At 45.3% G+C, this 27,608-nt stretch overlaps 1 protein-coding gene and 1 long non-coding RNA gene across 12 annotated transcripts in view; both read left to right on the top strand.

Annotated features, from left to right (window-relative positions):
• KIAA0586 overlaps positions 1-23,218 on the top strand; it is a 75,437-nt gene extending 52,219 nt beyond the window's left edge. For all 11 annotated transcript variants that reach the window (XM_083433551.1, XM_083433558.1, XM_083433554.1 and 8 more), the window contains exons 31-33: positions 970-1,094; positions 3,840-3,927; positions 22,848-23,218. In XM_083433551.1, the coding sequence (XP_083289677.1) occupies positions 970-1,094; positions 3,840-3,927; positions 22,848-22,987 (353 nt within the window). In that variant the 3' untranslated portion in view covers positions 22,988-23,218. The remainder of the gene's footprint in view (positions 1-969; positions 1,095-3,839; positions 3,928-22,847) is intronic.
• Positions 6,748-11,086, top strand: LOC310678060. The gene is made up of 2 exons (XR_014511592.1): positions 6,748-7,593; positions 7,822-11,086. It is a non-coding gene; the product is annotated as an uncharacterized lncRNA (long non-coding RNA).
• Positions 23,219-27,608: the final 4,390 nt, after the last annotated feature.

Genomic DNA, 27,608 nt, shown 5'->3' with positions numbered 1-27,608 from the left:
AATTACTCTGTTTTTAATTAGAGTGTGCTGGGTTATTTTGCTTGTTCACATAATAAAATGACTTTCTCTCTGTGCTGCAAACCTTTATAATGTACCTCTCTGCTTGGAAAGCTCATAAATGCATGTGCTTGGATTCTTAGCAGCTCTGAGGTTGTGCATTAATGTCTGCTCTGCTTAAAAATAAATTATTCCACAAAGTCAGTCTGGGCCAGTGCTGATGCAACAGGGCTAGTCTCTTAACCATGTGATTGAATGCTGCATTCCCCTGTCTCCAACACAAATTCCCCCTAAGCTGTGATTCAGCAATACATCAGCACCAGCATCAACCACAGTTTTGAGCTAGATGGATTCCTTACTTAACCAGGACTCTTAAGCTAACTGGATTAAAGCCACTAGTTCAAAATCTTTAGTCAAGCAGGGAACCTGGTTGGTACCAGCGTTATCCACAGTTATAGCAAACGTAACACTCCCATCTCCAGTTAAAAGATTGGCCTCATTTTGTCTGTGCCAACCCTCTTCAAAAACATTCGCTGTGGTTTTCTTTTTTCCAGCACACAAAAATTTCAAAAGGGTGATCTTAAGAGATTTATGGCTAAAACCTTTTTGTGATGCCAATGAGAACAAGCTGAGGATTTCTCCGTTTCAAAGCTTTCTCAGGCTCTTGGCAAAGGTTGTTCCAGAAAAAAATCACCAGTACGCACGCAGAGAAGTACAAAGAGCCCCCGACTTTTTGACATGGGAGTTGTGCTCAGAGTATGATGAGTAGGCAAGAGAATTGCTTTTTTTTCTTTTGAGGGTAGCCTACAAATGAGTCTAAATAGCACCTTCGCAGCCAAGAGAATCCCAGGTGCTTGGGAGGATGGCAGTCCCTCTCGCTTTGATTCATTAGGGTTGTTTTTGGAGTAATGTATTGTTTTGTTTTTAATTTTAGCTTTGCTATGTGCTTTAAATCTGGTTTAAATCTCTCAGGAGAAGTTATTGGAGGCGCTGCTGCTACTTGTGGGCCAATGACCATGGCTGAGCTGGATCGACCAGTCTCTCCAACAGCGCAGGGAGATAGCAATTTGGTACCGCACTTGGATGGCACATCCCAGGTAATGCATCTTTAGTAGACCAGGAAGTAAACCTGCAACCTGCACGCATCTAACACGCATGGACAACAAAAGTTAAAAGGGGCAGAAAGGTTGCAGGGTTCGAGGGGGAAATTGAGGCAATCCCACCCTTGAACCTTGTATAGTTTTGACTATACATTAATTTCTCTTTATGTGCAATCCCCAGAACATAACCCCCATGTAAGTTGCAGGCTTACTGTACCTAAATAAGTTGTGGGTTTGTGTGTGCATTTTTGCAAACGAAACACGTAGACTGTTTGGATTGTGTTAATGTCACCCAATGTAAGGTGGGGCTAGCTTCAGTTGTTCTTTATTAGTTTTCCTGTTTATTAGTTATTAGTTTTCCTTTGAGGGACGTGGGTGGCGCTGTGGTCTATACCACAGAGCCTAGGACTTGCCGATCAGAAGGTCGGCGGTTTGAATCCCCGCCACGGGGTGAGCTCCCGTTGCTCAGTCCCTGCTCCTGCCAACCTAGCAGTTCAAAAGCACGCCAAAGTGCAAGTAGATAAATAGGTACCGCTCCAGCGGGAAGGTAAACGGCGTTTCTGTGCGCTGCTCTGGTTCGCCAGAAGCAGCTTAGTCATGCTGGCCACATGACCCGGAAGCTGTACGCCGGCTCCCTCGGCCAATAAAGCGAGATGAGAACCACAACCCAAGAGTCGGCCACGACTGGACCTAATGGTCAGGGGTCCCTTTATCTTTAAGGAAAAGTGGGACATTCCAGGATCAAATCAGAAACCTAAATCAGGGACGTCCCTGGAAAATAGGGACACTTAGTGTCTCCTCTTACTTTTTAAATTGCTTTTTATTAAAGATTTCTTGGGGGTTACAAAAGTGCATACATCATCTCTATTTTCAGATCACGAAGTCTTTTCTACGGATCAGTTATATTCAATGTGAGACTTTGAAGTTGTACACAGAATAAAGTTCGGGAAGAAGAGAGCTGGGAGGGAGAGTAGGGTTGTAAACTTTAGTTCTTGTACATGTGTGAGGTTTTTGTATCAGCATCACGTGGGGAGGTTCTCTTTGTATTCATTGATTAGTTACCATTGGCACTGGGAGCCCTCCTCTTAATTCTGAGATGCACGGGACCCAGCCTGCTCAAGATACAAAATTAAGGCTACAACATCAGCATTCGCTAGGGGGACCTTCTTCTTCAAGGAGCTCAAAGTGGCATGTGTGGTTGTCCTCATTTAATCTCAACAACTACCCTGTGACTGGTCACACCAAGGTCACACCAAGGCCTATTTATCTACTTGCACTTTGATGTGCTTTCGAACTGCTAGGTTGGCAGGAGCAGGGACCGAGCAACGGGAGCTCACCCCGTAGTGGGGATTCGAACCGCCGGCCTTCTGATCGGCAAGTCCGAGGCTCTGTGGTTTAACCCACAGTGCCACCCACGTCCCTCCCACTTTTCCTTAGGATGTCCCTATTTCGTTGGAGGATATGCCGTTCTCCTGAGCCATCTGAAGGCAATCCTGTATAGGGAAGGGGGTTTTTAATGTTTAATGCATAATTATGTTTTTATATTTGTTGAAAGCTGCCCAGAGTGGCTGGGGCAACCCAGTAAGATGTGTGGGGTTGTATATAGTAAAATTATCGTTATAGAATGGGATGCCTCTGTTTTCATCGGAGAAATGTTGGAGGGTATGGAATGATGCCTGCCTTCTTGTTGAATTAAGTCCACACCATCGGTGCCTTCCTCTGTCCCAGCTAGCACGTTTGACAACCACGGACAATCAAATCTAATCAGCTCAATTTTACTGATTGATTGTAGTCTTATCTGAAAAGATGGACATGCATTACAATCCACACTTTTCTAAGAAAAGATAAATGCATAGTTAATGCACCTTTTTTTCTTAAATGAGCTTTTAAAAAAGGGGGGCAGCTGTAGCTCAGTGGTAGAACATCTGCAATCAGAAGGTCCCTGGTTCAAACTCCAGTGGCATCTACAAGAAGGGCTGAGAAAGATTCCCTTGCTGAAACCCTGGAAGGTGGCTGCCAGTCCGTGTAGACAATACTGAGCTAGTAGTAGTAGTAGTAGTAGTAGTAGTAGTAGTAGTAGTAGTAATTTATTATTTGTACCCCGCCCATCTGGCTGGGTTTCCCCAGCCACTCTGGGCGGCTTCCAACAAAGAGGAAAAATACATTAAAATGTCACACATTAAAAACTGCCCTGAACAGGGCTGCCTTCAGATGTCTTCTATATGTTTGTTGTTTAGTCATCTAGTCGTGTCCGACTAAACGCCAGGCACTCCTGTCTTCCACTGCTTCCCACAGTTTGGTCAAGCTCATGCTGGTAGCTTCGAGAACACTGTCCAACCATCTCGTCCTCTGTCGTCCCCTTCTCCTTGTGCCCTCCATCTTTCCCAACATCAGGGTCTTTTCCAGGGAGTCTTCTCTTCTCATGAGGTGGCCAAAGTATTGGAGCCTCAGCTTCACGATCTGTCCTTCCAGTGAGCACTCGGGGCTGATTTCCTTAAGAATGGATGCGTTTGATCTTCTTGCAGTCCATGGGACTCTCAAGAGTCTCCTCCACACCATAATTCAAAAGCATCAATTAGGTAGTTGTTTATCTCTTTGACATCTGATGGGAGCTAGGGGGAACAGTGGCCAGACTTGGTATAAGGCAGCTTCTTGTGTTCCTATTAAGCCGTTTTTTGTTTGTTCTGAACATTCCAACGTCTAGTTGATGGTCTAAAATGACATTTAATAACTGACATACAGAAAGAGCGCCAGGAGCCACAGCAGGCAGCACCCATGAAATCCAGAATCATCTGTGTGAAACCGAAATCCGAAGTCGCACAAGAGCCAGGTAAATTATTTCTTTTATGTTCTCTTAGACCTGATATGCTGGTTCACATTTTTTATGGTATCAGATAGTCACTTTAAACCAGGCACCCCCAAACTCGGCCCTCCAGATGTTTTGGGACTACAATTCCCACCATCCCTGACCACTGGTCCTGTTAGCTAGGGATGATGGGAGTTGTACTCCCAAAACATCTGGCGGGCCAAGTAGGGGGATGCCTGCTTTAAACCAACTGGCACGATAGCCTTCTGTTCATTTCCGCCCCTCCCCCTTGCACTGCAGTGCCACTTGGCAGCACATGGCACATATGGCGAAGTGCAGGTGCTCAAGGTAGCAAATGGACAAAAGGATGGAGGTAATTTTGCGGGGGGAGAGCAGCGAGTGCCCGGTTCGCCCTCTCTGAGCACTTCCAACTCTGGGTGGCTTCCAACAAAATATTAAAATGCAGTAATCCATCAAACATTAAAAGCTTCCCTAAACAAGGCTGCCTTCAGATGTCTTCTAAAAGTCTGGTAGTTGTTGTTCTCTTTGACTTCTGGTGGGAGGGCGTTCCACAGGGCGGGTGCCACTACTGAGAAGACCCTCTGCCTGGTTCCCTGTAACTTGGCTTCTTGCAGGGAGGGAACCGCCAGAAGGCCCTCGGTGCTGGACTTCAGTGTCTGGGTAGAACGATGGGGGTGGAGACACTCCTTCAAATATACTGGACTAAGGCCATTTAGGGCTTTAAAGGTCAGCACCAACACTTTGAATTGTTCTCGGAAACATACTGGGAGCCAGTGTAGGTCTTTCAAGACCGGTGTTACGTGGTCTCGGCGGCCGCTCCCAGTCACCAGTCTAGCTGCCGTGTTCTGAATTAGTTGTAGTTTCCGGGTCACCTTCAAAGGTAGCCCCACATAGAGTGCATTGCAGTAGTCCAAGCGAGAGATAACTAGAGCATGCACCACTCTGGTGAGACAGTCTGCGGGCAGATAAGGTGTCAGCCTGCGTCCCAGATGGAGCTGGTAAACAGCTGCCCTGGACACAGATTTGACCTGTGCCTCCATGGACAGCTGTGAGTCCAAAATGATTCCCAGGGTGTGCACCTGGTCGTTCAGGGGCACAGTTACCCCATTCAGGACCAGGGAGTCCTCCACACCCGCCCGCCTCCTGTCCCCCCAAAACAGTACTTCTGTCTTGTCAGGATTCAACCTCAATGAAAAACCTTCAGTGAAGTAAAATAATAGCAATTTGTTCGGATCTGGAATTAATAAGCTATAATTCTATCTTATAATAATACTGTACCATCTTTCATATCCATTTGTATGTTGAAATTTAGTTAAGCTTGGCAGCTTATTGGAATAGAATGTTATAGAAGCTGAGAGAAACGATAGATTGAGGCTGAATTTCAGAAATGTGCTTTGCTAAAAGCATATTGCAGGTTTCAAGGTAAACTTTTATATACTTCCTTGGGAATCTTAGCATAGATGTGAGAAGCAGCCTCGTGCAGTGGTATTTGAACTAAAGAAAAAGGATATAAATACTGCGATTCTGTGAAATCGTTTTATTTGCTTTTTTAAAAAACAAGTTGAAATCTATTGTTGTTTTATTTCATAAAATTTATATACTGCTTGATTGTTAAAAAACAAAGCTGTGTTATCAATTTAAAATAATGGCCTAAAACCTAAAGAAAAAAAATCCTCAATAAGCTAAAGACCTATGTCAACGATCTGTAAGTCTGAATAGGTTTATAGGTTCTTGGGCTGGGGTCTTGTTTGGAGGGCATTGTTGCTGTTCTTGATATTGGTTTTATTTTGGATCTTGTGATTTCTGTGGAAATGGTTCAGTTTAGTTGTGTATTTTTTAATATTTCATTTATTGATTATGACTACTTTTGTTATGTTGTAGTGTGTTTTTTCCACTTTTTCAAAGTAACCTTGAGCATGGTTTGGAAAGGCAGCATATAAATAAAATTATCTATGTATGTAAACAAAAGATGTTTTCAGCAGGAGCTGAAAAGAGTAAAGTAAGCCATTCTAATGTCAGAAAATCTATGGGTCTGTAAATATACGATATTTTTTAGAAGTGTGTACCCTACATATGTTGTGAATGTGGCTAACATGTATCTGCATGTGCATTACAGAACATGTTCCTGCTGCATCATGTATGAATGAGTCAATCTGTTAAATATGAGCTCTTGACCACAAGGTGGCAGCTTCTGTTCTTTTTATAAGGAAGAAAGGCAGGGTGGGTTTCACATAGAACAGGGGTGGGCAACTCCCAAGAGACTGCAATCTACTTACAGAATTAAAAACTGGCAGTGATCTACTCCCATTTTGGGAAGAAAAGCCCTGATTTTGGGGGGTTCAAGTCAGTGTTGGTGTGCTTTTTTAAGGGAGGAGGAAAGCCCCATTTTTAGGGGTGTACAGGACAAAGTTTGCTGTTTGTTCTTTTTGCTTAAAGATAAGCTCTAATAGAGCATAATCCATTTAATATATATGATACTAGTCTTCCTCTTCCCAACTAGCTGAACAGTCAGCTGCTTAATATGACGTACTATGCAATCACCTGTGATCCCAATCCTAAGTGTTGGTAGTCCCCAAAACTGGAGGGTAAGGATTAGACACACATACCAGTATTTTCTGACCCATAGACCAGCGGGTGAGTTTGAGTGATCATTGTCTTTTCCACGCAATGCTCAGGATTTGTGTTCCTTATGCAGTGGGATGTGCCCTCTTCTGGGTCACAGAAGGGGGTTCGACTTATAAACACTTCCCCATCACATCTATCTGTCTATATCTATCTATCTAATCTATCTATCTATCTATCTATCTATCTATCATCATCTATCGGGTCGTGCAGAAATCTCACTCGCTGAAAACTTTGTGGTCATGGAGCCAATTAAGTATTGGAACCAGTCCAGTTCCTAGCAAGCAAGAAATGCAGGATAGTGAATACATGGCATTGAAAATGAGTAATCTGGATATTTTGTGTGCGCGCGCGATACGCAGGAGAAACCAAAATGCTTATCACCCCTTATGCAACCAATCTAGCAAGTGCTGCAGCTTCCGCGGGGGAATGGGTGGTCTGGAGAGCGATTGTGAAAGCTTCCAGGGGGGTTCGTGTTCTGTGCTCAAAACATCTTCCTTCCTTAGATTTGGAAGCTATTATGTGTCACAGAATTCATTTCCTTGGTTAATAGATTCATTACTTGGCTTTGCAAGATAGTTTGCTGTCGTCTCTTCATTAGCCAGAAATTATTCTAATGAATTGCAGTACTTACTGTGGTATAGCAAATCCCTACCAGATGCTTCAGCTGGAAGGGATGATGTTGGAGCCAACTGTGGAGCTCAAATCAGGACAAGGAAATGATAAGGCCATGGGGATTGTTTGGCTTGGCTTGGTTTTGGGGGTCTTTTTGCTGGTGTTCCAGAAGTGGCTTTAGGAAGTGGCATTATAGAGCTGGCCAGAATCAGAACCTGGGACAGCTTTTAGGGACAGACTTCCATCTGAAAGGTCTGAACAATCCTGGGTTCATAGTTTAGTAATTACTCCTCCCCCTTTGAGATATCACTGGAGGGGTTCACACCAGACAACTTCTAGTAGATTTCAGAGCCATAAGACCTTCTGAGCCTAGAAAGTTGATGAGGTTTTAGGGCCAGGTCACAACAGAGTAGAGTTGGTTACAGTACAGTGGTACCTGGGGTTACATACGCTTCAGGTTACAGACTCCACTAACCCAGAAATAGTACCTCAGGTTAAGAACTTTGCTTCAGGATGAGAACAGAAATTGTGCTCCGGTGGCGCAGCGGCAGCGGGAGGCCCCATTAGCTAAAGTGGTGCTTCAGGTTAAGAACAGTTTCAGGTTAAGAATGGACCTCCGGAACGAATTAAGTACTTAACCCGAGGTACCACTGTACTAAGTTGCTACTCCGCTGTTCAGAAAAATGAGTAGCTAACAAAGCACATTTTGCTACCTGGGTTTTAAGGTTTGGTAAGCTTATAATGCCTGGTCTTCCAGTTCTGGTTTGTTGCTTGCTTGAGTAAAAACCTTTAGGAATTTGAGTCAAAGCATGGGGCTGAAACAATTATGACAGTAGGTCTTACTGCAGGATTTCGTATCTCTATGTCTTCTGTAAAGGCCAGAAATGCTTCTGTAACCTTGAGCCTGGATTCCTGTAATGCACCCTATGTGGGAATGCCCTTGGGCCTGGCTTGGAAGCTCCTGCTGGAGCAGACTGGAGCAGCCAAACTGCTGATGGTGACACGTGTCCAACAATATATAACACCCTTGTTAGAACATCTGCACAGGCTGCCCATTTGCTGCCAACCAGGATGAAGGTCCTTGCCAATATACAAAGCCCTGAACAACTTAGGTCCAGCAATACCTGGGGAACTGTCTAAACTCTGATCCCAGCTCAGTCACTGAGATCATCTGCAGGAGTGTTTGTGGTGACAACATCCCCCAGTTGACAAGGAGCAGCTGACCTCAGCACGAAGGAGAACGAAACAGTGACATCGGCCCAGTCTTGTAGGATCCTCTACCAACAGAGATTGATCGGGCACCTTCTGTTTGAACCTCTAAAGGCCTGCTGAAAAGTTTTGTATTCCACCAGGCTTTACATAGACAATTTAAAGCACGCTTTTCAGTAATAATGAATTGCTGATCTCTGGTTTTAAATTGCTATGTAGCATTGGTACATAAAAATATTATTGTAAGCCACTTTGGGTTTTTTTGTGATATAGTAGTGTCTCGATATTTTTTCTAAAGAAGTAACATAAAGTAAATGGCAGGTAATGTGGAGCCTGGTGAGGCCTTTCAATATAAAGGGGGAAAGTGGGAAAGGAAAGGAGAGGTGCTACCAGCTGCTGCGATAGAAATCAACATTAATATTGTTTTCTTCTTGGTGCTACCTTGGACTCCTATGCTACTGGTGAAACTTCATCCTGTAGGGCCTTTGCTTTGCCATCTGTGCCAAATACGCTTTTAAAAACAATTGTTATTCTCCCCTCCTTTCCCCTCCAAAAGGCTTCTTGCCAGAAACAAATCTTTCTCACAGTCCCTCGCAGGACCCGGACACTTACTCTAGGATATAGCTGGAACAGCTCTGAGCTGAAACTAGTAATTGCCACTGCCTTCACTGAGAAAAGCGAAACGGCGAGATGGGCAAGGATCCCGCTGGCACCCGCCTTGAGTGGCCCTGAATAAAAGCAGATGAGGGTGATGCTGAGCTGGCGAGGCTGACCTGCCTTCACCCCATCAGGCATACGTCCCTTTACATAAACAGGGAACCGAAAAGCAGAATGAATGGACGTTTAAAGGAAGGGGCACGCTGGGATGCTAATGACTGTATTAGCCCAGGAGCCGCTTAGTTACCCTTCCCTACGCTTCTTGCAAATTAGGGCCGCAGCAGCATGGTGCCTGTCACTTCCGAGTTGCGCCAAGCAGAAAATATAAAGCTGTCCTTAACTGCCCCCCCTGGCATATACAATGCAGAAAGCTGGGGACTAAATTAGAGGCTGAAAAAGTTGAGCTGGTGCTGCGTGCGTCTGTATGTACGGAATTTCAGTTGTTTCGTTTCTGGGAGTAATTGTTGAGATGGTGTGATGGGGATTCATGATAAAAATTATGTGGAGGCAGAGGGACATGGCTGGGGGGAGGAGAGGCTGTTGGTCTCCGCCGCAAAACAATCCACCCTAAAGGGCCAGTGATGAATGTGGCTGAGGAGGTGGTGGAGGCTTGGGGGCCAGGTTTGAGGTTCCCCCCTTAGCACTACCTTCATTGGACTCAGTCCCAGGGTTCCAGAGGGAGGAAATCGTCACAGGGAGTCATGGCTGCCACTCTGGCGCACAACCCAAGCAGGTTCAAAGCTAATGGCAATCATAGCTTAAGGGATCCCACTGATTTCAATGAGAACTGGGTGCAGTGAACTTCCTCTGACCCCTGAACTTACTGTAACTTATCTCCTGGTTCTCATGTCTAGGATTGCAGCAGAGGGATGTTCCGGTACTATATATTTAACTCCAACCATGTAGGCTAGTTGCTTGTGTGACACTCCAGCGTTGCCAGGCTGCGCGAATGTGTTGTTCTGTACATAATCTGACATCAAATAGGTTTACATCAGTTCAATGAAACACAGCACTTAACTCAGAAAAACCGTTTAAGATTTTAAGTAAAAGCCAGGCCTATTTGGGTAGCTCCCTAATTGCCAGTGTTTCAGGGTGCTGCGTGTTCCCCCTCTCCCTCTCTTAAGAGCATAATTGTAGTTCTTCAAGTGATTGCTGCGCATAGTTGGCAGGCCTTAATGAAGGTTTCTTTTAGCAGATTGCAGTCGTGAATTATTATTTTTATGAAAAAATTATCAATAGGGAATATTTAATACTATTCCCCGTTGCTTGAGCACAGTGATATGCTACTTAGAAAACATGCTTCTTATTCCCACTGTTGTGTCCCACACATGTACGTGGCTGCCTGGCTTTTGAATTTATTTATTTTTCACATTTATATACCACCTTTATCTCGCAAGGATCTCAAGGTGGTTGATGTGGCTCTCCTCCTCCTCCTCCCCATTTCATCCTCACAACAACAACCCAGTGAGGGTGGTTGGACCTAAGAGATGATGGCTATCTCCAAGGTCACCTAGCGAGCTTCATGAGTGGGGATTCGAACCCTGCTGCCCCAGGTCCTAGTCCAAACGCTCTTAACCACTAAACCACCACTGGCTCTCTGGTTCAGGTGTTGGCTCTCTAGTTCTCTGCTTGTCGTAAGAGCAAAAGCTTCTGAGCTCCTCCTGCCGGCTGCGCAGGAGGAGAAAAGGGAACAGAGAAGCACACAGTGCGTGTTGTGCTTGCTGTGGTTCATGCATGTTGCACTAAGCCAGGTGCGGGGTGCTGCTCAAATGTTGCTGGATTCCCATAATCCCTGGCGGTTAGCCATGCTTGCTGGGATTGAAGAGAATTATATCAGCCACATCCGGAGGACCAGAGGTTCCCCACCCTTGCACTAGACCACAGTTTAGTGTGGCATGCTAATCCTGTGATGATAATTTGAAAAGGTAAGAACCAGAGAGATAGTACAGGCAAATATGGGGCTTTCAAAAAAAGTATACTGCCCTTCATCCATAGAACTCAGGGTGGTTCACAGCATGAAAATACAAGATAAAAACACAAAATGCATAATAAAAACAAGAACAAAAATAAAGCAATAACCCTCCCTCCCACAAATGTATTTAAAAGGGTACAGGATGTTAATCAGCCAAATGGAAGGGGCCATTAAAGGTGTTCTGAGTACCTGAAAAGTTTGCATAGTGTATCTGGCATAAGGAGTGAACCCTGATGTCTGTGATATCTTATGCATGGTCCTCAGTTGGATGGTCAGTAATGGTGAAGAAGACTCCCTGAAATCTTCCCTTGCCTCCATACTGCCAATCGGTAGACATAAGAGTGTCTGCTGTAGTTAGCACTTTCAGTTGATGCAGGGGCCACAGTGAGGTCCAGCAGACCTGGCTATGTGCTGTGTGTGCACCTGCTAAAAAACATATCCCAGAATCCTCTGGACCACACTGGGTTGTTGTGGCACACACCTGCAGGAGTTCCTCAGTAGGCAAGTTGGTGTGAACAGGATTTCTTGAAAGAGGGAATACTTCCAGCACAACAAAGCCCACTTAGATAAAAATGGGTTCACCAATGTTGTCGCTATGTGGATAACTCATTTTTTACTGTCAAAGCAGTGAGATGGCCACACCTTCTGGGAGGTGTTCCAGGAAAAGAAGGTCCGCCTTATTTAGGAAATTCCAAGTAAAATAAATATATACTTTACAGTTTTCTTAAGGTGCCTTAAGGCAGAAGCAGAATGAGCAACACACACACACAAAAAACACACATACACACTCGAAGCACTCTGGAGGAAAGGGGGATCGGGAGGCTAATCTGGACTGAAATTAATGAATGTAAGAATTAGAAATAAAAACTCTTCAGCCTAAACAAAAGAGGAGCAATTTCCCCTCTTAACCAGAGCCACACAACCGTTTCTTGTTTGCTTCCACTCTGGTTGACTGTTGTTGTGTTCTGCTAACTCTCTTGGGCAGTAGCTTGACTTTTGTTGAATGAACCGATTGTTTTCCTTTTGTGTTGCCCGTCAAGCGAGCCCCCATCTGGTTTGCATCAGACTGTTTTCACAGCCAACAACTGCTGCCTTTTCTATATCCTGACACTTAAGGGCCCCCACGCTATCAAAGCATTGCTGTGAGAGCCTGTCTGGCTGGACCCATGCAGCTGTGCCCTGGCAGCTTGAAGCTATTAGCCAAATAATGGCAACTTAGAACTTGAACCGGCTCTTATTCCCATTGGTGGTGTGGGTGTGGGTGTGCACTGAACAGAATACCGCACTGCTGAACCCCACAATTCAGCAGTGGGAGCCCCCAGTTCCATCTCTTCTTTCTAAAACTTTCTAGGGTTGTGTTTTTGCTTTTTAATTTGCAAGCATCTGAGAGAACTGCAATTTCTAAAACACACACAAACACATAAACCAGGGGCACCTCCTTTAATGTTGCTTTGAACGCTTCCTGTGGCATTGTTCGAGATAATAGTTGGCGTGCTACAAGGAGGATTTGCTTGTTCAAACTGTGATTTATTTATCTTTTAGGATTGCCAACGGACACAAGGTTGCTTTTGTATTCAGGAAACTTCAAGGGCTGTTTGCAGACCCTGACTTTATGCCTCTTCATGCATTTTCTGCATGAGGATTTTTCTTCTTCTAACATGCAGCACAGTTGGGACCCCTGGCAGCCCCTGCTTCCAGATTGTAAAAGGGCTATCTGGTCCTCAAGGTTCATAGGCCTTCTCTGAATGGCTGGGCCGGACCTATTAAAGCCCTGGAAATCACAGCTGGCCTTAGGGAGGCTTCCTTCGGTCTGCGATAGGACAATCCTCTTTTCCCCCGGGGCATCATCTACGTGTGGAAAAGTAGGTATTGCCACTGGCAATTATTCAGATATTATTACGAAGTCGATGTGCTTTCTAGCGAGCAGTGATTACTTACCGCTACTCCTACTGTACTTTTTAACACAGAGATGTGCCTTATGTATGTGTGTGTGGATGGATGTGCTTTGTTTGTGTGTGTGTGTATTGCACGTGTGTGTGCTCACTGTAGAGACAGATTGAGAAGGCGAAGGCTCTGACATTGCTCTTGAGTGTCTGTGTGTGTGTGTGCGCGCGCGAGCATGGCGATGCGATCTCTTCTCTCTCACACACATTTTCTTGCACAGCTTTGAGGAATGCTGGAAGAGCAGCGTGAGGCCACAGCGCTACAGTTGCCAGCACGCCATCTGATGTGAAAACGGGGGGGGGGGGGGGCTTCCTCAACGCTGCATTAATTTTGTTTGCTCCTGGCACCCGTTGCGTGTAGGATTCTTATCGCTGTCACTTTCAGAAAGAGATCTGATTGTCTAAAATAGCTTCTCTCTTGCGGGCTTCCTCTGCTCCAGTATAACACAAAGCTTGCAAGTAAATCCGTCTGCTGATGCTTCCAAGCAGGACAGCCGAGCAGCCCCAGTTGTTTCCCTCCTAAATGTGGTTTTCCCCAGCCATTGTGCACATCCTTTTAAGCTTATCCTCACATGTCTAGAAACACTTTATTTTTTTTAAAAAAATCAGCTGGAACCAAACTGGAATGTTAAAAGTCTTGTGCTGTAAGTCGTTCTGAGTTTCTGTAAGAAATGCAACAAATAAGTTTAATAAATAACAATATTTACTCAGGTTACTGTTATGTTGTGTACCTCTGCCATCTGGTGCACTTGGCCCCAGCAGGACCCTTGGAATTCACGTGTTTACTGCCTTGCTGCTAGGATGCTTTTCTGGCTACAGACAAATTCTTCTAGTAGCTCAAATGGTAATAAAGACACCTGATCTGTTGGCCTTGCCAGAGCTCCGGAGAGAGGAAACAGAATTGTGCTGGGCCATCAACATGCTTTACGGTTTATGAGACAACTGGACCTAAAAGCCTCTGTGGAACAGCAGGAATGTGTACTGCTGTTCTTCGGCTTCTCCTAGGGAACGTGTTTGCAGATGGGGGAAGCACGGCACTCACTCCCTCTGCCTGACTGCCCAGAGCCATTGCCTACATTGTGTATTTTGGGTTTACATTCAGCTGTCCTCTCCTCGGGCATCTACATTGGCTGACAGTCTGTTTCTCAGTGCAATTAATGTCATGGACTGGTTGGACACAGAGGAATAATGGGAGGAACCAGCTGGCAAACCACCAAGGGAAGAAGGCTCAGAACCCAGGGATTGGTGGTGGGACAACAAGTGGTCAGAGACAGAAGACTGGGAGGGAGGGGAGGTGTCGGAATCTGAAGAGGTAACAGGGCTTAGTAAGCGGGGGCAGTCTGTGGCAGAGAGAAGTCCAGAATCAAAAGCAGAGCAGGAGAGGAGGGAGGCCAAGAGGCAGAAATGGCTGGTGGAGAGTCATGGGTGTCTCCCCCTCCTGCTGTGACAAGCTCCCTTCCCCCTGAATCAGAAGAGGCATGAAGAGGGCGGAGGAGAGGTTAGTGTCAAGCAGGCGCAGTCTCGGATTGCTTGGGGGGAAAACCCTTCAAAAAGAAAACCTTTAAAAAGAAAACACTCCTAAATGACTTAGGACATTTCAGCAAATGTGGGATGTGCTTCCCAGGAAGGTTCACCTGCCATAGCCTTTGATATCTTTCTAGTACTGGGTCAAATCCCATCAAATGCAGGACTGCGAGAGTACCAGCTAGCTGGTTTTTGTTCTGTTTTTCTTTCTTGTTTTCTAATGTGTGTTTCCCTGTACACTCTGTAGTATTGCATTATTTTATTTTGTGCTTAACTTGCTGGTTCGGTGTTAATATTTTGTAAGCCACCCTTCAGAGGCCCTGGCTTTAGGGTGGCAGATACATTTATAAAACAGATAGAACAAAACAGTAATTTGAGGGATGCTTTTAATCTGCGTATTAGCTCAGTGCAGATATTAGGGTGTGTGAGCGAGAAGGAAGCAGACTTAATGCTTAACTTGGCTGCATTTCTTCCAGTCCCAGAAGTTTCTGTTAAAAATCTGGGCCACTTTCCTAGTGAGCCTGGGTTGGGCTGCAGATGAAAGAGATGAGATTAAAGCGAAAACACTTTTCCTTGTTTGCATAGTTTTGACCCAAGCCCAGGCAGTAAGTGATAGCAACAGTGCTATCTCCTTTCACTAAAATAAAAACAGTTTATCCCAGTGTAATCATCTGCTTATGTTTCGGTTTCTTCCCCTCTTCATAGCCTTCCCTTATATAGCATTTTTGTATAAAACATTAAGTTGAATATAAGCTACAAATATTTGTAACAAAAGATTAAAGCTTCATATTTAAAGCCAGGGGAGGGGTGTGAGAAGTGCAGAATAAACAATAACTGAAAATGGATTTTCCCAGAACTTGGGGGTCAGTGTTTCTCCCCCCCCCCCCAAACAACAACAAGAAAAACTGGGTGGGGAAACAATGCAAACACGTCACTATTGTTATTTTAAAAAGCAAACAGAAAGGAAGCATCTTTGGAAAGTGTCCTGAAAGAAGACATTGAAGTCATTTTTGTTGTCTCCATTAACTTGTGCTTAGCAGTGAAACGACGTCGGAAGCGGCTTTCAAATTGTACAGACTACTCCCCACTTATGCAGGGGTTATGTTCCGAGGTATCGCCTGCCTCAGTGAAAAGCCTGCAAACACCCCCTCAACCTCTGGAAAGCCTTGAAAAAAACAGCAGCATTTACCAGGCGCCAAACTCCACCACAATCACCCCCTCCAAACCTCCTTGCTCAAACACCAACTCTCCACAGAGCCACAGCGGTCTGTGCAAGGGCTCCTGGGATTGCACTTGCAAAGGCTTCTGGGATGGCTAGGTGTTGTTTTCGTGCCTGGGCTCTTTGAGGGTTGTTTTTGCCATTTTTAAAGTGCTTCCAGGATCGGCATGATGCACATCAGTTGGTTATGGCCTGTATTTGAAAGGGACTCTGAGATCCATGGTAGCTCTCAAGACTTCCTCAGTGAACCTGGCTGCAGAAGGCAAATTTGTCCACCACGCCTGATCTTCTGCTTTGGAGCTTTCTCACGGGTCACGGAGTGAGACTAAAACCCAACAAGTCTGTCCAGAACAGATGTCCTGTGGTTATCAAGTGGAGATCCTTCAGCCAGCTAGTCAATATGGAAAGGCAGGCCAGAAATCTTGAAAAGTACTGCAGTAGGAAAACAGATTAATTTTGACTGATTTGGTTTGTTATATTTCTGTGCTGCTTTTAATTCAAATGAATCCCAAAGGGGCTTACAAAAAAACAAATAACAATACAGTAACATGATTACAGCACAAATACAGCACAAATCATATAGGGGCAATGAACAAATCACCAGTAAAACAATCCAAAAAACACCATCAACAAAACAACTAAAAAATAAGCTGAACTGAATTGTTACAACAAAAGCCATATTATATGGTTAACAGATCAGTGTTTTATCATCTGTAAAACAGTAGCAACAACATTAACAAAATAGCAACCAAAAAACAAAACAAACCCAACTGAGTTCATGCACACACTGTCTGTCTCTGTCCCATGACTCATAATCTTTCACTCTATTCAGTTCATTAAGAGACACATATCCACGATGCCAGTGGCAGGAATTCCATTTGGAAGGTTCCTTGGGCTGGAAATGAGGCAGCGCAGGTGAGCCCAACCACCCCATGATGATAGTCAAAGTCTCTATCCCTTCACTGTTCTTCTGGAAACAGCTCCCTTATGTTTTTAATGGCTCCGTGGGTTCAGTCTAGGTTTTAAAAACTCTGGATTCTGCAGAGCTCTAGATTCTGGGTTTCAAAAGAAAAATCGGGGTAGGGGAAATGATACCAGCCAGCTTTTTGCTTTTTCTGTGTACTGTAAGAATCAGGTCTATATTCCTACCCTCTGCCTCCTGTTCCTTTGGAACGATTTAATCTGTACAAAGGCCCATCCCTCTCAGCCCATTTCTGTTTGTAGGAAATCTCCTCCTCCTCCACTGCAGCACCGTGTGACATGATCCGTGAAGGAGAATGGGAAACCTTTTGCTTATTGACGGCTCCCTCTCTCCAGTACTGTCCCAGATGCTTGCGAGTAATTTTGGAAGCGCTGGCACTCAGCCCAGTAGACTGCCTCTCCACAGACTGCTGCAAAAGCAGCTGAGGTGCGGACCTTTTCACACCATTAAACTCTTCACATTATCATGAACGTGTCTCGGTCCTGCATGTAAATTCTGCCGTGGTTTTAGAGAACCATCTTGTACCCACTCTGGGAGAACTGGAGTCACTGGTCCAGTGACCTTCAAGGGAGAGTGCAGTGTCGGACACAGGGATAATTTCCATTAAGCGTTAGATATGAAGGGCTGGATGAAACCTGAAGGTCACCCAGTTTCTCCGTTTTACGTTAGCCCAGGCCATAGTCATCAAGCAAAAATGAGTAATGAAAAGGTATCTCCTGCGGCAAACATGGTTTGGTCTGGCAGGAATACGTGAGTTAATTCCAAGAAGCTGTGTGCTGCATTGGTTAGAGTGTTCAACTATGCGGGGGGGGGGGGCTTTTGTCAGTCCAAGGGTCAAATTCCCAAATGGGCAGCCTTCTGAGGGCCACACGCCACACCCAACCTGGACCTTAACCTCTGTTGCTTGGCCCCTCCTCTTTATTTGTCCCGTTAACATCTTTTGCTGCTCCAGTTTAACCACCATCCAGAGATTTTTTATCCCTTGCTGCCCCTTATGATTCAAACTGCCTTAAGGTAAAAAGGTAAAGGTAAAGGGCCCTTGGACGGTTAAGTCCAGTCAAAGGCGACTATGGGATGTGGTGCTCATCTCGCTTTCAGGCCGAGGGAGCCAGCATTTGTCCACAGACAGCTTTCCAGGTCATGTGGCCAGCAGGACTAAACTGCTTCTGAAACAACGGGACACTGTGACTGCTATTTACCTTCCTGCTGCAGTGGTACCTATTTATCTACTTGCACTGGCATGCTTTCAGACAGCTAGTTTGGCAGGAGCTGGGACAGAGCAACGGGAGCTCACCGCATCACGGGGATTCAAACTGCCAACCTTCCGATTGGCAAGCCCAAGAGGCTCGGTGGTTTAGACCACAGCGCCACCTTACCCAACACTTGCAAGGTGCCCCTTCTCTTACTTCAAGCTCCTCCTCAAAAAATACTGTTTGCTTTGGCACAGGCCCCTCATTCAAATGCCCTGCAGTAAGCAAGCCATGGGACAATCAAATGTTCTTCCTCCGCCTCCCCTGTTGCCTTCCCAGTGCCTCTTCTGAGACTGTAAGCTGCTCAGGTCAGGGAGCCATCCTCTTCTGTTTAGCAAAGCCGTGTGCACTGATGCCATGTTGGTAATAATGCTGGTTGAATTTTGTTTTGTTTTTTAAGAAAATGTAAAACAGAAGTGCCAATTGCTCCAACAGGTTTACTAACTTCCTTGGGGAGCTGTTCCTTTCCCCATGCCCAGGGTATATTATCATTTTTGCCAAGCTGCCTTTCCTGGTTCTGCAGTTGTGGGCACACAGGCATGTGGGGCTGGCTGCCTTGCGACTGTGGCATCTCAACTTCCATGGAGATTCCTAGAGAGCCTGAACGTCCCTTGAGACCTTCACATTTCGGCTGCGCTTCGGCACTGGGACTACAGGGGAAAGTTGTTGTTATAAATATTAACAATGACCTTGGGGGATCATTCATTCCCTGACTGCAAATATGGCGGCAGTTTCTCTTAGAGAAGTCAGAAGTAGGCAGTTTGAACCTTGGAGTTGCCTATATTCCCCGTGCATTTGCTGTGTGTGTGTGTGTTGAACCGGGATGCTTGAAGCAATTAAAGGATCATGCAGCAGTAATTTAAACTGGAAGCCAAGCTGCCTCTCATGAATACAAACTCCTATTGCAAATGTGGAATTACCAGTCATGGCGTTGGTTCAGATCTATATTTCTTGGACCCCACATGTTTCTAACCCGTGTGCTGATTCTCCATCCCTCAGAGGAAGCACTCCTATTTGCTTCCTACTTTACCTTGCTTATTCTGCCCAGAAAACTACTATAGCAGCCTTCAGAATAATAATAATAATAATAATAATAATAATAATAATAATAATAATAATGATTTATTTATACCCCCACCCATCTGGCTGAGTTTCCCCAGCCACTCTGGGCGGCTCCCAATCAAGTGTTAAAAACAATACAGAATTAAATATTAAAAACTTCCCTAAACAGGGAAGAAACGGGGAAGATAAGGCTTTCTGTGACTAATAACCCCGATGGAGGAGGAGCTGGTCACAGCAAGAGAGGGAGACCCCCCTGGCTTCTTCAGCCACCTGCCTCATCTCTGCCTCGTGGCCCCCTCCTCTCCAGCCTCCAGTCTCTTGACTTCTCTCTGCCACAGCCTCTTCCTGCTCACTAAACCCTGTTACCTCTTCAGCTTCCAACACCTCCTCCCAGGCTTCTCCCTCCTCTCCCTCTGCCCACTCAGTGTCATCCCACCAGCAATGAGCTCTGAGCCTTCTTCCCTTGGGGGTTCCTCAGCTGGTGCCGCCCACCATTCCTCTGCATTCGGCCAATCTGTGACAGGGGACCCTTTCAAGTTCCACTTTTCTGTCTGCCACAAAGACATTCCTGTCTACTCACTGCAGAAGATTCTGGGGCAAATTTGCTTCATGTTAGCCAGGCCTGTTGAACAGCTCTCTCTGTTGATCTGTGTGAGCTGAGAGCATAAGATTCTGCATTTCCTGATATAATGGCAATGTGGCATGGGCCCTTTTGTTTCAGTCCATTTCCACTGCTGTCACACACTGAAAGGACATTGAGCTGCAGTGCACTATGGCCTGAGGTCTCTCTTCTTAAAAACTTATAAACTTCAGAGGAAACCCAAGGTTCTCCAGAATATAACCCAAAAAACGCTCATGTGAAACATGGTGAAATTAATAAGTTTAATACATGGGTAGGCAAACTAAGGCCCGGGGACCGGATCTGGCCCAATCGCCTTCTCAATCCGGCCTACAGATGGTCCGGGAATCAGCGTGTTTTTATATGAGTAGAAGGTGTGCTTTTATTTAAAATGCATTTGTGGGGCATAGGAATTGGTTCATTCCCCCCCCCCCAAAAAAAAATATAGTCCGGCCCCCCACAAGGTCTGAGGGACAGTGGACCGGCCCCCTGCTGAAAAGGTTTGCTGACCCCTGGTTTAATACATGGTGGTTTGTAGCATTTTAAGACTGTTGTTAGATCCCTTTCATTGTATGCTGTTTTCACTTGCAGCCAAGTGAGCATTTTCAGCAGCCTTCAGTCTTTATCTTTTGTGAACAGCCATTAGATCCACAGCTTTTAGGTCCACTGGGAAAATGCTGTTAGGCATACATGTAGCGCATTAGTGCTTCTGGAGGCATCGCTTTCGAAAACCGTTTTCGCAAGTCAGGCAGCTGCTTGTGCATCACGAGGCCCAGATTTTCCTTTCCTTTGCAACAGCAGCCGGCAGTTCTCATTCAACCTTAAAATAAAAGGAACAGCACAGCTCAGAAGAAGCAGAACACCAAACCACTTCTCTGCAAAGAAAGGCTCTAAAGGGCTGGAGACCCTCTCATTCTGGAAAGACGCAACTGAGAAAGGAGGAAGCAGGCCAGCTGGAAAGGAGCTTCGCAGCAAGACCTCTAAATACTCTCCTTGTGAATTGCTGTTTTCCTTGAGATCTGTGACTGTCCACATGGCTGGTCCAAGAAGAGCCCATTGACTTTTCTTTTTAATAAAGTTTGGGTGTCTGTTCCTTTTCTCCTGGGAGTTGCGTGGCCTGCCAGGATGTGCACTCCAGCATCTTTCAGAGGCAGCGTAAGAAGTTTTTAATTGAGTCCGGCCTTTCATGGCATGTGACTCTCGTTTGCTATATTTATAGGATGTTATATCATTGCCATGGAGAGACAGGCACGCTCTGCCTCCATGCCTCTGCTGTTTTCCAAGAGACCGCAGAAACCCATATTCTTATCCATGGCTGTGCTGAGCACCTGAAATGTCAGGCTTCTTAGCATCTTGAGCAAGAGCAGCTTCGATAGTTGACCTCACTGCCTTCCTTGAGAGGCCTTACCAAAGTGCAAAGGCACGGTTCGCTTCACTGTCCTTCATGCTAAATAAACTCAGACTCCCTGTGCTAGATCAGAAATTTGGGCTGGCCTGGTGGCGAAGAGACCCTGGGAGCAGGAAGAGCCAAGTGGCCTGTTGCTGGTCACTTTAGAACAGGTCAGCAAACTTTTTCAGCCATGGGCCGGTCCACTGTCCCTCAGGACTATATTTTGGGGGAAAATATGAACAAATTCCTATGCCGCACAAATAACCCAGAGATGCCTTTTAAATAAAAGCACACATTCTACTCATGTAAAAACATGCTGATTCCTGGACCATCCGCAGGCCAGATTTAGAAGGCGATTGGGCCGCATCCAGCCCCCGGTCCTTAGGTTGCCTACCCCTGCTTTAGAAACTCATACCCGTTGCTTGTCTGCAGCTTCAATGCCAGGGCTGATCTGCTAATTAGTAGTCTCCGAAGCGCAATACAGAACAGACTATATGAATCTGAGCTGCCGTTGCATAGCCACAGTTGATAATTAAGCAGGGGAAGAGTTGGTAAATATTATCCCTCTAGGGTTGAGGGAAAATGTTAGTTGCTATGCGTGTCAGTGAAAGAAGCAAGATTATTAATGTAGCATGCCTCAGTAGTAATGCAAACTGCGCTAGAGACTTGGGTTCGTACTTCTAATGACTCAGGGCCCCTGCGCTCTCAACTGATACTTCCTTTTGGTTTCTTGCACCTTGGGTGGGCAAGATGCACAGCCAGTCCTGGTTTCTTCATATAACAATAGCTGCCTGCTCTGGATTTCAGTTTCAGGTGAGGTTAGTTGAGCTTGTGGCTGAGGGGGCTGCCTTATGAAAGTCAGATGTGGTGGACATTCAAGCTGCTGTGCACATCGATCCAGTAGAATGACGAGAGTCTATGCTTTGTGCAAATTAGCAGTCGGAAAAGAAGTCCAAAGACTATATATGATTCTCTAAAATGTTTACTAAATTCATATCCTGTCCTTCTTCCCAAAGGGGCCCAGGGCAGCAAACACATTCATGATTTTAAAATGTACAATAAAAAATGCTTAGAAGCTCTTTATGACATCTTAAAAGATGCACAATGAAATTTTTAAAACAATTTTTAAAACAGATGTAACCGGATTGTAACCAGGCATCGTCGCTGTACTCTTTTCACATCAACAGGCAGAGAGTTCCAGAGCACATTAGTGTCAATTGATGGTTGCCACACTGGTGTGCAGAGAACAGGTATCATAACATAAGAAGCTGCCATTTCCCGGGCCAGCTCACACACGTGTGCCCAAGACTCACGTGTGCGTTCTCTGTCTCATCTATGTTCATGGAAATCGCAGGTTCTCTGAGTACATCAGACTAGGCAAACGATGGTTTTCACTTACCCTCCCAAACAAACTTGCAAACCGCAATTTGAAGTGGCCCCACTAGAGAGATGGGCAGAGTTAAGGGGATCGAGTGGTCTTTAGCGATTATAGTCGTGGATGCTTGTAATCCTCATACAGTCCGGTTTGAATAACTTAACATTTCTTCTCCTATTTTTGGATTTGGAAAGAAACTAGCCCCTCTCCTGTTTAGTGTTTGTCCGGGTTACTAGCAGTGTGGGTGGCTAACAGATGTCAGAGAACACACCCAGGAAAATCTGAGTCAACAATGCAGCTGCCTGCATAAAATCTTCTGGCGTTGTCTTCCCATGTGCCGATGCTGCATGATCCAAACAGCATGCGCAGGGCCTCACGGCGTTTTTACATACGAAGATGATGAAATCAGACGGCACCTTTAGCACATCTTGCATTTGTTCGCTTGGCTCAGCTTGGAATCGACTAAATCTTCTCTCTGTTTCAGGGGGAGAAACGGCACCTGATTTAAGTTTCCTGCCTGCGCCAGCAAAGATGTCTACGGTTGTACCATCTGCCAGCATAGACGACCAAAGCTTGAGTTCTGTCCACGGCAGTGCAGATTCGTCAGGGGCAGATACGTTTTGAAGTGTGCGTGTGTATTTGTGACAGAGACGCATGAGCTGGGAAAGGGGAGCGTTGACAGCTGTTTGTGCGGAAACAATACACGGTGCAGAAATGCATCAACCACATGTTTTGACATCGAATTAATTGGCTTGCCTTTCATCACTAGAAACTTTTTATACGTGTGTGTTTCTTACATGTGAAATATGTACACTATTTTTTTAACAAATTAAATATTTTATTTTAAAAAATGAATTTCAGCCTTGCTGGGTATCTTACAAGCCCTGTGTTTCCTTTCCTTTCCTTTCCTTTTTTTTGACTTGTTGTTGCATGTTTATAATAATAATATTTTTATTATTTATATGCCACCCAACCGACTAGGTTGCCCCAGCTGCTCTGGGTGGCTTCCAGCGATAGAAGACAATAAAATATTAAAAACAACAACAACAATAAAACCTTTAAAAATTCACTATATGGGGCTGTTTGGAAGGGGAAGGGAGATCAGGCCATTCGGGGAAATGTAGGACCAAAGCAGGCCATTCGTTCCTCTAGCTCAGTATAACCTACACTGATTGGTAGCAGTTATGCAGGATTTGAGACATAGGGCTTCTCCAGCCATATCTGGAGAAGCATGAATTTGAACCTGGGACCTTCAGCGTGCAAATCATGTCATCTGCCACTGAGTTATGACCCTTCCCAGCAGTTGGCGCCAGAAAGGTTTCTTTGTTCTGCCAAGGCGGTAGGTAAGCACCAGTTCCACAGCTTGGGAGCCTTTGCACAAGGAGTCCACATTGGGTCTCCCTAACCTGGAAAGGGCAGGATGTGTAAATCCCATGAGTGCTTTCTTACTGCCTCTTAAAAAAATGCAGGTTGTTTTTTTTTTAATTGTCCTTGCTCATTAATCTTCCAAAGGGAGTAGTACACACAACAGCAGGTGTATTGAAGCTGTGGGGAGCACCTGCCGACTCGTGCTGGAGCAGCACTGGAGAGTTTGAAGACTGAAGTCTGTCCATATTGTTGTTTAGTCGTTTAGTCGTGTCCAACTCTTCGTGACTCCATGGACCAGAAATGCCAGGCACTCCTGTCTTCCACTCCGTCCCGCAGTTTGGTCAAACTCATGCTGGTAGCTTTGAGAACACTGCCCAACCATCTGGTCCTCTGTTGTCCCCTTCTCCTTGTGCCCTCCATCTTTCCCAGCATCAGGGTCTTTTCCAGCTTCATGATCTGTCCTTCCAGTGAGCACTGAGGGCTGATTTCCTTCAGAATGGAGAGGTTTGATCTTCTAAAGGTCCATTAGAGATGTGCACTTACTACAAGATTTGGTTTAGGCTGCAGTTGGGCGAATCAGAAAGGAGCCTGCTTTCTTCCTAAGTGCTTTTGGAGGCTGCCTGATTTGGCTGAAGATCCACATCTGCAGAATTGGATGAAAACTGCAGGCATGTTAGGATGAAGCCGGCCAAATTTTGGAAGGGGAGCTGCAGCAGTTTCCCCACAAGGGCAGTCTTTACAGTTTGGGATGGGAATAATAATAATAATAATACAGTGGTGCCTCGCAAGACGAAAAGAATCCGTTCCGCGAGTCTCTTCGTCTAGCGGTTTTTTCGTCTTGCGAAGCAAGCCCATTAGCGGATTAGCGCTATTAGCGGTTTAGCGGCTATTAAAGGCTTAAGGGATTAGCGGATTAGCTGCTAAAAGGCTATTAGCAGCTTAGTGCCTTAGAAAAAGGGGGTGGGGAGCGGGGAAAAACCCCCCAGGAATCGCAAGACATTTTCGTCTTGCAAAGCAAGCCCATAGGGAAATTCGTCCTGCGAAGCACATTGAAAAACGGAAAACTCTTTCGTCTAGCGGGTTTTCCGTCTTACGAGGCATTCGTCTTGCGGGGCACCACTGTAATAATGGCATCACTTAATCTCCCCCTAGTGTTTTGTGGGCAGTTGTACTAAAACGGAGACATCAGAAAAGTGTGTCCCTGGGTAGGAAACCTGTCAAATTACAAACAGGCCCAAGAAATTTTGTGCTAGATAATTTTTAAGTTCATTGGGGGGTGGTGAGTACACAAAAGCGATTTGCTCCCCTTCCTGTGGTTTTGCAGGCAACAATTGTATTATGGAAAGGGCACACATCATAGAGGTGCCCCGAGGATAGTAAGCTGTGAAACGTCAGAAGGATGCCCAGAATTTCCCAAGCAAGCATGTCTAGAATTAGCAAAGAGCAGAGTACAGAGAACAGAAAAAAACAAGGTGATATATTAACATCTTTCCCTGACAGCATCGTGATCAGAAAGCTGCTAAAATCATTCCCAACTTGGGATTGGCCATGCATGCTGAAGCATGGGCAAGAAATTTATTAAATAAGTGAATTTAAAAATGAGAAACTTTTGAAACAAAGCTGCTGTAATTTCTGGATTTAAAATTTATTTGTGTATTTTACGTGTGTGTGTATATCTATATACACAAACATGTAAAATACACACACATACAATTATCATATTTTTTTGGTTAAATATCCTTAATACATCAAACTAAATACCTAGTCGCAGTGACAGCAACTTTGTACATATTTAAACACCATCAAATAAATCAAACATGAAAAAGTAATATATCTAAAAATGCACAGCTCTCTGGTAGCAGTTTCCAATGTTATGTATGTACACTTAGAATAACCTTAGGGCTCGGGTGATATTACACTCTTAACACAAACATAGTAAATCAACCCTCAATGTCAAAAACCCTGCTCTCTGAGCACAGTAATTACAAAAGGACAACATAAACGCTGCTGGCAAGAGGCGGGGGAGACAATTAAGGCAGGAGTAAGAAACGAGAAACGATGGAGAGAGGAGTCAGCGAGTGAGTTATGGAGCAGGCTGCTCCTTAAGAATTGGAATAATTCTCTTTCTGAAGCAACTGGATGTCGACAAAGTGCTGAACAATAACACAGACCAAAAGACAACATTCCATAACTAAAAATTAATAAGGAACTGGTGCTACCATGAAATTATTATGAAAAGGGACTTTCCCTTGATATTACAATAATATTGGTTCTGTGACTACCTTAGTTCTAACATGCCTATGGTTTGTTAAATTACCGTCAGGGCTTGGAATGATTTCATTCAGTTGAACAAAGCTCAAGTAGCTCCTTTTAAAAGCGAGCTGCTCGTTTTATGGAAGGCAGAAGCCATTTTGGGAAGGAAGCAGGATACGAATGAATGACAGTGAAATCCCATCATTTTGTTAGCCATTCAGGGGATTCACTTTTCTGGTTTCCTCCAACCCGTAGAACAAAAGAGTCTTTGTCTTTAAAAAATGACATCCAAATACGTAAAGAGACATAAACTGGAGAGAATCTTACTATATCTATAATATATATACATTCCTGTAATGGTGTATTACGTGGGTGGTGCTATGGGTTAAACCACAGAGCCTAGGACTTGCCAATCAAAAGGTCGGCGGTTCGAATCCCCACGACGGGATGAGCTCCCGTTGCTCGGTCCCTGCTCCTGCCAACCTAGTAGTTCGAAAGCATGTCCAAGTGCAACTAGATAAGTAGGTACTGCTCTGGCGGGAAGGTAAACAGCGTTTCCGTGCGCTGCTCTGGTTCGCCAGAAGCGGCTTAGTCATGCTGGCCACATGACCCGGAAGCTGTACGCCAGCTCCCTTGGCCTATAGAGTGAGATGAGCGCCGCAACCCCAGAGTCGGTCATGACTGGACCTAATGGTCAGGGGTCCCTTTACCTTTAATGGTGTATTGCAGGAAAAAAATAGTCATCTTGGACAAGCTATTTCCCCATCTTCCTGCTGACCTTCCAGAATTGCCCAGAACATAGCTTGGAAACCACTGGGTTAGCAACAGCACGTGGGGTCTGTTGAGGGCAATGGTGTGAAGACAGCCCATGTGATCCAACCACATGATATCACGATTTCACATAATCTTAGGCAGTGGTTTTTTCTGGGGGGGACGCATGCCCCTTAAATTTTTGTGAATCTTTGTACTTTTGTCCATTTACTGTATTTATTTTTCCCAATTTGAACTATAAAATGGTGATTTTCTTGAGTCAAAATGAGAGTACCCCTGAACATTTTTTTTAAGAAAAAAAGCACAGATCTTAGGGAAGTGTGGGCATCAGGCATAGGAGAGCATCAGCCCTACTGTTGTGGTGTGGGTCTAGGAGACTGTGCTGACCTGGCAATCTATCACCTATGACTGAAATTGGTTTCTAGATCTGTAAGAGACGGAACAGCTGTGGGGCCAGTTGTGAACTTCAGGCTTCACCAACTTTGTGCCTCCAGATGTGTCAGGGAACTGCCCTCAGAGCTGGAGGCGGAGAGAAGGCTCCAGAGGGATGCCGGAGAGGGTCCCAGTAGGGAGAGAGGCAGCCCATCCGCTGGGGAAGGAAATCAGCGTAACACCAGTGGAGAAGGGGGACAGATGGGGGAATCGGAGAGGTGGCTCCAGGACTCCTCGCCGGAGACCAGCGGAGAGAGAGTATGGGGACTCCGCTGCCCACACCCTCCATGCGCAGGGAGGAGACTGGGTGTCAAACAGCTTTTATGCTGGAAGAGGTTCAAGAAATGCCCACTGACGGATTCTGCCAGCGACTGAGGCAGCCACGAAACTTGAGGCTGTCCAGACAGAAAGGGTTCAACCA

The sequence above is a fragment of the Podarcis tiliguerta genome (assembly GCF_965153285.1).
Source record: "Podarcis tiliguerta genome assembly, chromosome: 1".
NCBI classification, from domain to species: Eukaryota; Metazoa; Chordata; class Lepidosauria; order Squamata; family Lacertidae; genus Podarcis; species Podarcis tiliguerta.
The sequence above is the reverse complement of the archived record's forward strand: the minus strand, read 5'-3'. Positions and strand labels throughout refer to the sequence as shown.